The sequence below is a fragment of the Bombina bombina genome, chromosome 4 (assembly GCF_027579735.1).
Source record: "Bombina bombina isolate aBomBom1 chromosome 4, aBomBom1.pri, whole genome shotgun sequence".
Classification (NCBI taxonomy): domain Eukaryota; kingdom Metazoa; phylum Chordata; class Amphibia; order Anura; family Bombinatoridae; genus Bombina; species Bombina bombina.
Window position 1 is genome coordinate 422972915 of NC_069502.1, and position 14287 is coordinate 422987201.

At 37.2% G+C, this 14287-nt stretch overlaps 1 protein-coding gene across 3 annotated transcripts in view; it reads right to left on the reverse strand.

Annotated features, from left to right (window-relative positions):
* The window catches only part of IL1RAP (interleukin 1 receptor accessory protein), a 524293-nt gene that overhangs the window by 13011 nt on the left and 496995 nt on the right, over positions 1-14287 (reverse strand). For 2 of the 3 annotated variants that reach the window (XM_053710238.1, XM_053710239.1), the window contains exon 10: positions 9629-9772. In XM_053710238.1, coding sequence (XP_053566213.1) covers positions 9629-9772 — 144 coding nt within the window. Of the gene's footprint in view, positions 1-6895; positions 8212-9628; positions 9773-14287 lie in introns of those variants that run through there. The other variant, XM_053710241.1, reaches the window with a different exon arrangement.

Sequence of the window (14287 nt, forward strand, 5' to 3'; positions counted from 1 at the left end):
TAACTGTTCCACTGCTGGGCCGCTCACAAAACTGTCCTTAGAGGGAACACTGCTCATAACACTATCTAATAAAAATTAAAGGGATACTAAACCCAATTTTTTTTTCATGATTCAGATGGAGCATGCAATTTTAAGCAACTTTCTAATTTACTCCTATTATCAATTTTTTTTCTTTCTCTTGCTATCTTTATTTAAAAAAAAAAGGCATCTAAGCTAAGGAGACAAACAATTTGTGGTTCAGAACCCTGGACAGCTGTTGTTTATTGGTGGGTGCATTTAGGCACCAATCAGCAAGCACAACCCAGGCTATGAATCAAAAATGGTCCGGCTTCTAAACTTACATTCTTGCTTTTCAAATAAAGATAGCAAGAGAATGAAGAAAAAAATTATACTAGGAGTTAATTAGAAAGTTGCTTAAAATTGCATGCTCTATCTGAATCATGAAAAAAAAATTGGGTTCAGTGTCCCTTTAATAATAAAAAAAACATTGCATAAAAAAATTATAAGGGCTCAAAGATTTGAGGTCTCCAGAGAAAAAAAAGGCATGCAAAGAGTTTTAACATAGAGATACGGTTGTCTTTTTTTTGGAGATGTTCTAATAAATTTAAAGAATTGGAATCTTTTGGTGCACTGCCATTATCACTTTTTTGGAATATAGATTCTGAGGACACAGGTGTAAGGTTCTTTATGGCATTTGCACCCTGCATATACACAGGTGCTAGAAAATAATATTTATTAACAGAGATACATACATGTACACTTCTAAATATGTATATGTATGCGTACATTTGTATTTATATGTGCATATATGTATTTACAGACATATATACACATATAAACATATAAATACATATATAGGGGCATATTTATCAAGCTCCGTTTGGAGTTTGATGCCCCGTGTTTCTAGCGAGCCTTCAGGCTCCCCGTAAACACAAGTTATGAAGCAGCGGTCTAAAGACCACTGCTCCATAACCTGTCCGCCTGCTCTGAGTCGGCGGACAGACATCGCTAGAAATCAACCCGATCGAATATGATCGGGTTGATTGACACCCCCTGCTAGCGAATTTGCAGGGGGCGGCATTGCACTGCAATATCGGATCATGTCCGCTCGCACAATGATAATTCGGCCCCATAGACATATATATATATAAGTGCATTGGAGCTCTTTGCAGTCAAGTAGATGAAAACATGTTAAAGCATATTTATGCAACATCAATTTTTAATAAAGTGTTATCCTGTGAATTTACTGTAAATATTTTACATTCCAATGTTCCTCACATAGCAGAATATGTTCTATGTATTTTTAAATAGATATTCCTCTCTCTCTCTCTCTGTATATATATATATATATATATATATATATATATACTAGTACTAAAGCCTGTGTACACGGGCCATTTTTTGCAGTACAGCGGTCCCACCCCTTGCTCTCTCCCCCTTCTCTTTTGCTCTCTCTTCCCCCCTCTCTTTTGCTTTCACTCCCCCCTCTCCTTTGCTCTCTCTCTCCCCTCTTTTGCTCTCTCTCTCACCCCTCTTTTGCTCTCTGTTTCCCCTCTTTGGCTCTCTCCCTCCTTTCTTTTGCTCTCTCTATCCCCCTTTTTTGTTCTCTCCCCCCTCTTTGGCTCTCTCTCTCTCCCCCTCTTTGGCTCTCCCCCCGCCCCTCTTTGGCTCTCCCCCCCCCCTCTTTGGCTCTCTCTCTACCCTCTTTTGCTCTCTCTCCTCTTTGGCTCTCTCTCTCCCCCCTCTTTGCCTCTCCCCCCATTTGGCTCTCTCCCCCCCTTTGGCTCTCTTCCCCCCCCCATTGGCTCTCCCCCCCCCCCCTCTTTTGCTCTCTCTCTCCCCTCTTTTGTTCTCTCCCCCCTCTTTGGCTCTCCCCCCCCCCTCTTTGGCTCTCTCCCCCCCCCCCTCTTTGGCTCTCTCTCCTCTTTGGCTCTCTCTCTTCTTTGGCTCTCTTTCCTCTTTGGCTCTCTCTCTCCCCCCTCTTTGGCTCCCCCCCCCCCTTTGGCTCTCTCCCCCCTCTTTGGCTCTCTCTCCCCTCTCTTTGGCTCTCTCCCCTCTTTGGCACTCTTTCCTCTTTGGCTCTCTCTCTCCCCCCTCTTTGGCTCTCCCCCCCTCTTTGGCTCTCTCTCCCCCCTCTTTGGCTCTCTCCCCTCTTTTGCTCTCTCTCCTCTTTGGCTCTCTCTCACCCTCTTTGGCCCTTCTCGCCCCCCTCCTGCTGCCTCTCTGGCTCTGTCTTTATTGAAAGCCTTTGCCTCTCTGGCCACGCCCCCATCGCGGCACCCCGCCCGGCCACGCCCAATCGCGGCGACACCCGCCCGTCCACGCCCCGCCGCACCCGGCCATGCCCCTCGCGACGCCCGTCCACGCCCCCATCACAATGCTCCCGTCGGCCACCTTCCCTGACACTCCGCTTCAGCCTTGCTCTGTGCTGAGTGCTGAGTGTCAGGATCCAAAAGGTCAGGTATGTTTGTCACGTGCAGTCTCTACTGCGCATGACTGCATCTGACAAACATACTTGGCCATTTATTATATAGGTTTTTTGTATTTATCTATACCTATATATAATCAACGTGGTCGCGATATTCCAAGTTCGGCTTTTCTTTCAGCTTGTAATACAAGCGCTACCCAATGCGCACAAAAAAAGAAATTTAGCTCAGTTAGCGCGGGAGTGATAAATAGCACTCTACTTGTAATCTGGCCCATTGTGGGCATTCACCCAAAAACTTTTTCAAGTTCATAAAAGTAGATGATGGGTTTCCCAATCTTCTTAAAAGGATATTCCAACTTTATCAGCACCTCCAAAAAAAAGAAAAGGTAATAATGCACTCCTATTTCTCAAAAACTCAAACTTCAAGTAGATTCACTCACATGCCATATAGCTATAAATATGGTCTAACTTTTGGCAGGTGTTCTATGATTGGCCCATGACAAACAGTCACTAATAGGGAATTTGGGTAATTAGAGGGTAACACCTTCTCCGGTTACATACAAAGAAGGGGTAATAATGTACTGAGTTTAGCTATTTTGCCGTGCTTAGTACCCTTGTACCATATTTTTGTACATTTTAAATTGCAATTTTGAAATATAATTTATACCCATTTACCGGATGTGTGGCAGGTTAAGAGCCGATCATAACAGCGTTGTCAAACGTTACATCATGTTAATAGATCTATGGCATGTGAGTAAATCTACTTGGAGCTTGACTTTTTGGAAAAAAATGTATTGCACTATTTCCATTTTTTTGAGGTGCTGATAATTTTGATTATCATCATAAGAAAATTGGGAAACCCATCCACTACTCTTATGAACTGAGAAAATAACCACTAAGTATATTGTGCTATTAATTTTTATCTACATTTTTTTATCACATTTATTTAATTTGTTATATTTTATTGTGATTTTTTGTATAGTTGCACATTGAACTTTGAAATTTATGGGCAAATACCCATTATATACACACATACTGCATTTATGACACCTGTAACCTTGTCTATTTGTATTCCCTTCATGTCCCAGTATAAAATTCATTTAAATAAAACATAGGTAGAGCATGTGATTTTAACAACATTCAAATTTACTACTGTTTGCTTTGTTCTCTTAGTATCTTCTGTTGAACAGTAAACCCAGGTAGGCTGATAGGACTTCAGGAGTGTGCACATGTATTTAACACTCTATGACACCAGTGTTTGCAACTATGTATAACATTGCTTTAAACATTGCTGCAAACACAGCTGCCAGATGACTTAAGGCACGTAAACACTCCTGAGTTCACCTAGGATTACTCTTTAACAAAAGATAACTAAGCAAAATTGATAACATAAGTGAAATGCAAAGTTGTTTTAAATGTCATACTCTATCCAATCCATGTAAGTTTACTATTGGCTTTACTATCATCAAAATGACTGTCATATAGCGCAATTTATATTATTTTCTCTAAAATGTTATGAATGTCAGACATACATACCACATGGCTATTGGTTAAAAAAAAAAAAAAAGAGAAAACCTACAAAAGGTAACTTTGTTACAAGTATATCTCCCTCTATACTGGTGGGGAGATGACCTCTGACCACTGGAGTAGGTAGAAGTGCCAACATACACATACTCCTCCCAAGTAGGCTTGAGGGAGCTAATGCAAGTAACAGCCTATTTGGAGGGGGAAAAAAAGTGTTTTGATTTATGCCAACACCTCTAGGTATATTTTGTTGTGTAGATATTGTTTTATAGGTAAGTATAAATCTGTTTCTCTTTCACATTCTCACAGAACTATACCAGTACTGGTGGGTCAATATAAATAGTTGAATATATGAAGGCATGTCTGGGTAGAAAAATATCTGCCTTTCTCAGAGAAATCATAGGGGCCCATCTATCAAGCTCCGAACGGAGCTTGACGGCCCGTGTTTCTGGCGAGTCTTCAGACTCGCCAGAAACATCAGTTATGAAGCAGCGGTCAAGTTGAACAAGGGGCATCAAGTTCCATACGGAGCTTGATAAATATGTCTCCTACAGTTATAACTTTAGCACTGAAAAAGTGCAGATCAGCAACCTTAACACATTTGTTGGTAATTAACTATGCTTAACCAGGCTGAACAATCTGTTAGTAAGCTGAAACTATCCAAACAATACTGAATAGACATCCCAGCACATCCAAATACACTTGTTTAAGCAAAAATGTTTCTACTAAAAGATGTCAATGTTTTCTTTAAGAGTTTTTATTGGACATGTGCATGCAATACATATTTAAATATGCTTAGACAGATGGCGGTGCCCTGTTTTGCATCTGCAGTTTACATAATGCAAGGCACAGCTGGCTATCCGCACAGAAATGTTGTTTAAAATGGTAGTGCACCAAGCATATATGCCCAGCAAGAGATTTTACTGAAAACACTGATAGCTTTTAGCTAAACCATGTGTATTTCAAAATTGTTTTGTGCATGTCAGCTTTGAATGGAATGTCCCTTTAAGGTGAGCAGCATAGGCTCCATCCAATAAGAGTAGAGGCTGTAGTTAAAACAAATCAAATTGTATTTAATCCCTTAATGACCTAGGTATTTTCCAGTTTCCATGCTTAAATGACACAAGCAATTTTGGCATTTTTGCTCACTATTGTTTTATCCTAATAGTCCGCTCTCTTGTTAAGTGCTCCCATATATATTGTACACCGTATTTAACAGACAAACAGGCCTTTCTATTAATACCCTATATAGGTATATAAAATAACAATAAATAGGAATTTAATACTGAAAAAGGGGGAACAAGCATGTCTTTTGCAGTTTTCTTTAGAACCATTTTTACTAAACTACCTCAAATTAAATTTATTATGTTGTCCTGATATTAGGAATACTGCATATGTCTTTGTTTTCAAGTAATTTATAGCAAATACAGGCCAAATACTACAAAGATTTAATAATTAGTTTAATGCTAAAATTTACTTTGCTTAGACTGTAAGCTAAATAGCAGTCACCCAATTAAAAACAGCTATAAAGACGTACATATTTGTAGAATCCCAGGGTTTTTATATAGAGGTATTTTGACACAATATGTTTAACCCTTTTATCGCCAAGGGCAGAAAATTAAATTTAGGGGTAAAAAAACACAAAAAAACAAAAACACTATTAAAATAAAATTAAGTTTTAAAAAAAAAAAAAAAATATTTAATAAAAAATATGTTAAACACTTTATTAAAATTAATTTTACACTTTTTCTCACTGTACGTGTTCACTGGGACAGATGGTGAGGGACAAAATAAGCCACTGTTAAAAAAAAAATTAAAAAAATTGATATGTAATCACTGTGACTGGCTGTCACATTAATCACATGGCTATGGGCCACATTTTTGTGCATCACTGCACGCTGATCGAAGCGTGTATCTCATGAATGGAGGCACCCCACTAACATACCCTGTCCCTGCCATAGCTTGCCTGGGGTGTCCTCCATTACCCTATTTCTGCACTGCTTCACTCCTGTGGCATGCAAAAATAGTACAATCACGCCGACAGCACTGAGAATGGTGCGCTAGCAGCCCAGGACACAGCCGCCATACATGGTACGACACTGGTCCTTAAGAGCTAAATGACCAACACATAGTTGTAAAGGGGTTAATTGTCCTTTGTATCTTTTAAAGGGCTATCTTAAAAAAAGAAATAAAAAACTACCCATGACTATAAAACTTCATAAAAAATCTGATGCTGTCCCAAACCATAGATATTATAAAATATAACATGTGCTTATCCTGAGATATAAACAATGGAAGTAACTTTACTCAGGACACAAAGAGAAACTTCAAGCCCATCAGCTGGGTTTTCTTAAAAAAAAACAACAACAAAAAAACAAACACATGAAAAGTAAAGGTTAGTCTGTGTGCAACAAACTTATCTCTAAGGCTATACAACTTCTAACCCCAATAAAAAATTCTCAACTATAACATAATCTACAGCAGAGCACAAGCATCTATAATGTCTTAAAAATTGGTCGTGAAGCTGTGGTATTCACTATTCAAGTCATTGTTTCCCATCTGGCTGCCATCATTCTGCTCCTTTTAAATTTAAATTGGACATTTGTGCCAATTGCATCTGGCTATGAATTGTGCAAGGAGTGAAAGGAATTGTACTTATGGGAACTGCAATTCCCACTGTACATGATTCAAAGCAATCCCAGTGGCTGCAGAACTACGCATCAGAATGCTGTTAGTCTGCAGTACCACATCTATGTCTTATGTGTGTTTTAGAGAATGTAGTAATTTACTGCAGCATACTTATAATTTAACTCATTGTTTACTCACTCGTATGTGTCTATGGTTGTCAAGAGGTTAAATTACTACTGGTTCTTAAATTTTGAACAAATTCCTGGGAACTCTGCTTCCATTAAACATATTCATAGATAAATAATAGAAAGGCAATTTAAAAAAATAGTAAAATACATTTAATTTGAAGCAGGGACAGAAATCACAGAAGACAGGAGTGAAGTTTTGCTGAAAAAGCAAAAATAGAAAAAACAAAACAAAAAGATGAAAGTAATATCCTCAAGCTTCTTGTCACCAAGACTAGTGGTTTACAGCAAAGAACCAAATTGCCTTCATGACACTGCACAGACACTTTTCTATGCATAAAAATGTTTAACGCTGGAAATAAATGGCATGCACCAAACATTTTAAGTCACAGCAACATAAATGCATGAGAATAACTAGCCAAAGACTAATAAAGTGCCTTCTGAGATTCAGCCATAGTCCACAAATCCACCGAGAAGCCTAAGGATAACCCACTCAAATGATCATGGGTGTTTGTATATTGGGACCGTTTGCTAGGTCACAAGAGGACAGACCTTGACAATGATCAGGGAGTGGCTGGACTCTTACAGTAGCGTCCTGTACAGGGAGGGCTAAAAACCATTGTGCATTTTTAAACATTTCAGCTAAAGCAAAGCTCCAGCTCAGTCTATCATAGAAAAGGTAGAAACTAAACTGGGTCAAAAACATGAATAGGAAGGGTATGTATAGGGATGGGATCAACCCTCTCATATTTCTGGGAATGTTTCTATATATTATGTTTAAAGAAGATACAACCTGCCAGTACTGATATGGTTCTTTGAGAGAGTGGGAGATATACTCAATATATTTAACAAGATAATTTAATTTCCTTTTATTAACAGGACTCCTATTTTCGTTCAGCTGGCTTGAATTCTTGCAGGAAACTTATAGAGGTTCATAGCATAAACCTTGAAGTCTGTAAGGCACAGTTATGCATTCTTCCCTTTCTCAAGCTGTCAGGATACTGATGAACATTATTCATAAATCCTGCCCTTTTGTGATCTGAACAGTACTCCAACAACTTTGCATTTCTTATTAAACGTTAGTGGGACAAAGCTCAATGTAAGTATTGCCCTTAGATTTTGTAGAAGCTGAACATGGCTTCTTCACAGGTAGGGCCACATGTAGCTGTTTCCAAAATCTACCACCAGGATATTTTGATTTATCTCCTTTCCATTTAATTACACTGAGGGCTGCCTGAGCTCGCTTCAGTTCCTTTAACTTCTCTCTATTTGTAATTGGTTTATATTGAACTAAAATAACACGAATGTTTCCTTGTGAAGCCATATTTTCCAGGCCAGCTTTTAACTCCAGGAGGGGTTGAGTACCCTTTTGGACATAGCTGGGACTAATCAGAACAAGCAGACGTCGACTTTTCTTGATGAAGCTCAGTGTTTCCTCTGTAATAACTGGGGAAAAAAGTAAGATGTTAGTGTATTAGCATAATGCGTAATTTCTCTGGTAGTTTGAAGCTCACCAAAAATCAAAACACCTACCAGTAACAGAATTACCCAAGAGACGTTTATCTACAGGCAGCATTCATACAAAAAAAAAATCATATTAGCAGTTATGATTCATGTTGTTTTTGCTTGAACTATACATAAATATTGAAACATTTAGTAAAAGTAAAAACGAATCACATGGACCATTGTGATAACCTATTTTCTTTTCAATGTCAAAATCTTAAATCTTATATAGTGTCTAGGGACTCATCTTATTGTTCGCAGTATCCTTATATCTATGTTTATATATATGTATATATATGTTTATATATGTATTATATCAATGTTTTGGTGGTTTAGGCTGAAATGAAGAAGACTTAGACGTATAAGACCCTCAGGACACCAGATACACAAACTACCTAACACTAGCAAATAATTAATTTTGGCCCAAGTTACAATCAGAAAATCAATGGAAAAATACTGTATGTCAGCTGAAATGATTGTATTGCTTTTTTTTAAAAGACATAGCAATCTATTAGAAAATCCACACACATTAGTAAATAACACAAGAATAATCTAGTTGAATATCATATGAACTATAACAAAAAGGCATATTGTGAGCTTTTCAAGGGACATGTATATATATTTAGATATACACAGTTGCACATTTCTCTTTTATGCTGGGCATTTGCCTTTAAAGGCAAGATGTACTCAAACATTTTCTATTAGCACAAGCAACATGTACACAACATTTATTTATTTTTGCCTAAAACAACGTGAAGGAAAACAATCAACATTGGAACAAGTACTGCAGTATTGGTATTATACATCCTACTAATTGTCACAAGCTGATTATGATAATTGCCTCTGTTTTACTGGTGGAGAAGGACACACCTCTGCAAGTATGAAGAAATGAAGAAAATTTGAGTGTATTTAGGACAGAGTTATTGTTTTTTTTTTTTTTTAAATGCAAACACAAAATAAGTTGACTACAATGTCCCTTTAACAATACCCAAGAAATGTACTGTTCCTTTCATGCACTACCCATATAAATGCCTAGACATCATTTTCCAAACAGCCAGCAAATAATAGAACACTGAGCATGCAGCAGATGGTTGCCTCTGCAGCAACTGGACATATGCTCCAACTATAAATATGACTAGGTCCTTACAAAGAATAACCTAATTGTCTTGCAGGACCCTCCAGCGTATTCAATGTTAAAAATAAAGATGCTGTCTGTATTCCACTGAAAGGTCAGTTTTGTGCTATTGGTATTTTCATATAAAGGCAGATCTTAGTGGTTTTCTTTCAGGATATAATTTTCAGACTGCAATAAAATGAAGTTTGTAAACTGAACACAGAAAAAAAAAAAAGTATAACTTACTTCCACCAGGCAAGCTGTCCCTGTCAAAAATGCATAGTTTGTATCCATACTCATTCTCAAGTACTCCACGTAGAGTAACCAGTACAAACTCCTCTTCCTCTGCGTTCCTTGCATAAGATACATAGACATCATATTCTTTCCCATCTGTGAAAATCAAAACAGTCCATATAATTAAAAGGCTTTACAGACAAAACAAAAATAAATACTAATTCCAGTGCAAGTATTTACTAAAACCTTTAATCACATTTGAATTCCATTTGTTTTAAATGCTATTTATTCACTAAATGTACACAACGAAACTCACTCTGTATAGAAAGAGGACTATGATGCCCTGTATTTTTTAGTAAATGCCACCACATTTTAAAACTTAAATTGATTATTTGTTTAAATGAATTGTTTAAACCTTTTTAAAATGTTCAATGGCAGCCTCACCTAGAATTTACACAAGATTCTGAATATAGACCACTATATAGTGAAGAAACAGAACTAGAAAATATTTTTTTGCGTTATAATTGTATTAGACCACTGTTTATATATATATATATACATACATACATACACACACATACAGTATATATATATATATATATATATACATACATACACACACACACATACAGTATATATATATATATATATATATATATATACATACAGTATCTCACAAAAGTGAGTACATCCCTCACATTTTTGTAAATATTTTATTATATCTTTTCATGTGACAACACTGAAAAAAATGACACTTTGCTACAATATAAAGTAGTGAGTGTAGAGCCTGTATAACAGTGTCAATTTACTGCCCACTCAAAATAACTAAACACACAGCCGTTAATGTCTAAACTGTTGGCAGTATGGTTTAGGTCTGGAGAAATGCTTGGCCAGTCCATCACCTTTTCCCTCAGCTTCTTTAGTGAGGCAGTGGTCGTCTTGGAGGTGTGTTTGGGGTTGTTATCATGTTGGAATACTGCCCTGCAGCCCAGTCTCTGAAGGGAGGGGATCATGCTCTGCTTCTTGTGCATCATCTTTAGAAGAGGCTTCCTTCTGGGACGACAGCCATGCAGACAAATTTGATGCTGTGTACAGCGTATGGTCTGAGCACTGACAGGCAGACCCCCCACCCCTCCAACCTTTGCAGCAATGCTGGCAGCACTCATACATCTATTTCCCAAAGACAACCTCTGGATATGACGCCGAGCGTGTGCACTCAACTTCTTTGGTCAACCATGGCGAGGCCTGTTCTGAGTGGAACCTGTCCTGTGAAACCGTTGTATGGTCTTGCCCACCGTGCTGCAGCTCAGTTTCAGGATCTTGGCAATCTTCTTATAGCCTAGGCCATCTTTTTGTAGAGCAACAATTCTTTTTTTCAGATCCTCAGAGAGTTCTTTGCCATGTGGTGCCATGTTGAACTTCCAGTGACCAGTATGAGAGAGTGTGAGAGCAATAACACCAAATATAACACACCTGCTCCCCATTTACACCTGAGACCTTGTAACACTAACGAGTCCCATGACACCGGGGAGGTAAAATAGCTAATTTGGCCCAATTTGGACATTTCCATTTAGGGGTGTACTCACTTTTGTTGCCAATTGTATAGACATTAATGGCTGTGTGTTGAGTTATTTTGAGGGGACAGCAAATGTACACTGTTATACAGGCTGTACACTCACTACTTTACATTGTAGCAAAGTGTCATTTCTTCAGTGTTGTCACAAGAAAAGATATAATAAAATATTTACAAAAATGTGAGGGATGTACTCACTTTTGTAAGATACTATATATACATACAGTATATATATATATATATATATATATATATATATATATATATGTGTGTGGGTGTTTAATTTTCACTTCACTGTGTCTTTAACACATTCAGAAAGTTTTCACACTCAAAATGTGAAAGACCGCAGACAAATCTTGTAACGATAAGGTGTTGGCACTTACACTTCTGTAGGAAATAATTAACCAAAATGGATTAAGAAATAAAGGGTCATTAAAAAGTCAGTAAATTATAAATATGATTTATCCAAAGAAAAGATTAGGGTATGCAGATGTTTTTTTAAAAAAATTGTTTCTTATATTATGATTTCTGCCAAAACCAGTTAGGAACACTTCCAATTCTAAAAAAACTGGAAAACCCAATTAGCAGAATAAATAAATGGGGCAAAATAAATACTTTTACAGGTTTTTTTACTACACATATTTAAATATTTTATATTAAAATCTCAAAGTATTTTTTGTCCCTTTTATTATACTAGGGGCTAGATTACGAGTGAAGTGCTATATTGTGCTTACACGAGCATGATATTTGCAATCCACTAAGTAATACCAGTGCACGCACGTGTGGCACAATGCTAACGTGACCTTGCGTTTGTATTGCACGGAAGCCAAGCTCTCACAAGAGCGCGCTTCCATAGGCTTCAATGGGAGCCTTGTTTTCAGGCCAATAGACATGGCAAATATGCATATATATGTATGTGTTTATATGTGTATATGTATATATGTGTGATGTGATGTCGGCCGTGCTAAGCATTCTCTGGTTATTCAGTTTTACCAATGACTTGTGATACCAGATTGCGTGCTAATCTTAGCACGGTCCTGCGATATAGATATCGCACCATGCTCTACCAATAGCATTCCCTGCTCTACCAATAACATTTCCATCCAGGAAAATGTTGTGTAAGAGCTGACATCAGTTCACATTAACTGGACTGTATAGACAACATTTGCTTCAGAGTATTATCCATTATTGTAGGTTAGACACCAGTATGCAAGAAAATGGATGTGCATTATTACGGGCAGCAAAAAATAAGTAAATAAACTGTTTAATGTAGAAAACTAATACAAATAAAGAGAACAGTTAATAGCAAATAAATACCACACCAGTTTCATACACTGATGGTCCTTAATCACAAAACCAGATACATGGCATTTCACACCTTCAACTAATACACAATAATGTGAAACAGCCCCTCTCTGGCTAAATGTTTTTATAGGAAAATACAAAATCAATTACAATTACAAACGTGAGTAATAAAAACAGAGCACCTAAAAAAAGCAACTACACTACAAAAATGTCACTGATACATTATGATCTAAAAAAAACTAGTGTTGCCGGATTCAATAAAGGTATAATGCTATTAAATTCTGTTTGTAAGGAGACACATTGTTCTGCCTTGATAATGTACCTGAATATATATACAACGTTAAGTTGCCACTATATAACAGATGTTGAAATGGTTCAAGTAAAGTATGTTATAGGAAATGTGCCTGATGAATGCATAGCACCCAAATTTCTGATTTCAAACAAGACGGGGAAGTGTGTAGGGAAGATCAAAAAGGACCAAATATATTAGACAGGGTGATCCAACAGAATGGCTGGTTCAACAAGGTCCCAGGGGCAGAATCAGAGAGCATGACTGGGGGGTTTGGTCTATGGGCATGGTCATTAGTTGGGGGGTGAGGGAAACTACATTGTTGGTTTTAGATGTCTTAGTTTCCCGTTGTAAAATTGGGACATTAATTTGGTAGAAAAATCAGCAGAGGGTAGAGATTTTCCTTACATCCCCTTTGCTTCATTTGGATTACATACTGGATCTTATTTATCAAGCTACTGTAGATACTATTATTAAAGTTACAGTCTACTTGAAATTTTTTATTTTTTAAAAATATACTGTATATAATCCCTTTATTACCCATCCCCCAGTTTTGCATAAACAGCACGGTTATATTAAAGGGACAGTCTAGGCCAAAATAAACTTTCATGATTCAGATAGAGCATGTAATTTTAAACAATTTTCCAATTTACTTTTATCACCAATTTTGCTTTGTTCTCTTAGTATTCTTAGTTGAAAGCTTAACCTAGGAGGTTCATATGCTAATTTCTTAGACCTTGAAGCCCACCTCTTTCAGATTGCATTTTAACAGTTTTTCACCACTAGAGGGTGTTAGTTCACGTATTTCATATAGATAACACTGTGCTCGTGCACGAGAAGTTATCTGGGAGCAGGCACTGATTGGCTAGACTGCAAGTCTGTCAAAAGAACTGAAAAAAGGGGCAGTTTGCAGAGGCTTGGATACAAGATAATCACAGAGGTTAAAATTATATTATTATAACTGTGTTAGTTATGCAAAACTGGGAAATGGGTAATAAAGGGATTATCTATCTTTTAAAACAATAAAAATTCTGGTGTAGACTGTCCCTTTAATATACTATTTAAATCTATGATTATCTGTATATAAGCCCCTGCAGACTGCCCCTTATATCAGTGCTTTTTTCAATCTTGCATTTTAGCCAATTAGTGCTGGTTCCTGCATAACTCCACAGGAGCGAGCACAATGTTATCTATGTGGCACACATGAACTAGAACTGTCTGGCTGTGAAAAGTTAATAAAATGCTAATAAAATGCACTCAGAGACGGCCTGCATGGAGCTTAGAAACAGATAGAGTTTTAGAAATTCAGAGGTTATGAAGTATATTGATATTACAGTGTTGGTCCCCAACCTGGGGAATGGGTAGTAAAGGTGTTGAAACAATAAAAAAAATCAAGTAGACTATCCCTTTAACCTACAACCATTAACAGCTTAAACACTGAATTGGTTAGAACATCTACACATGTATTTTGTTAATCTAGACCACTGGTTTTCAAACCTGTCCT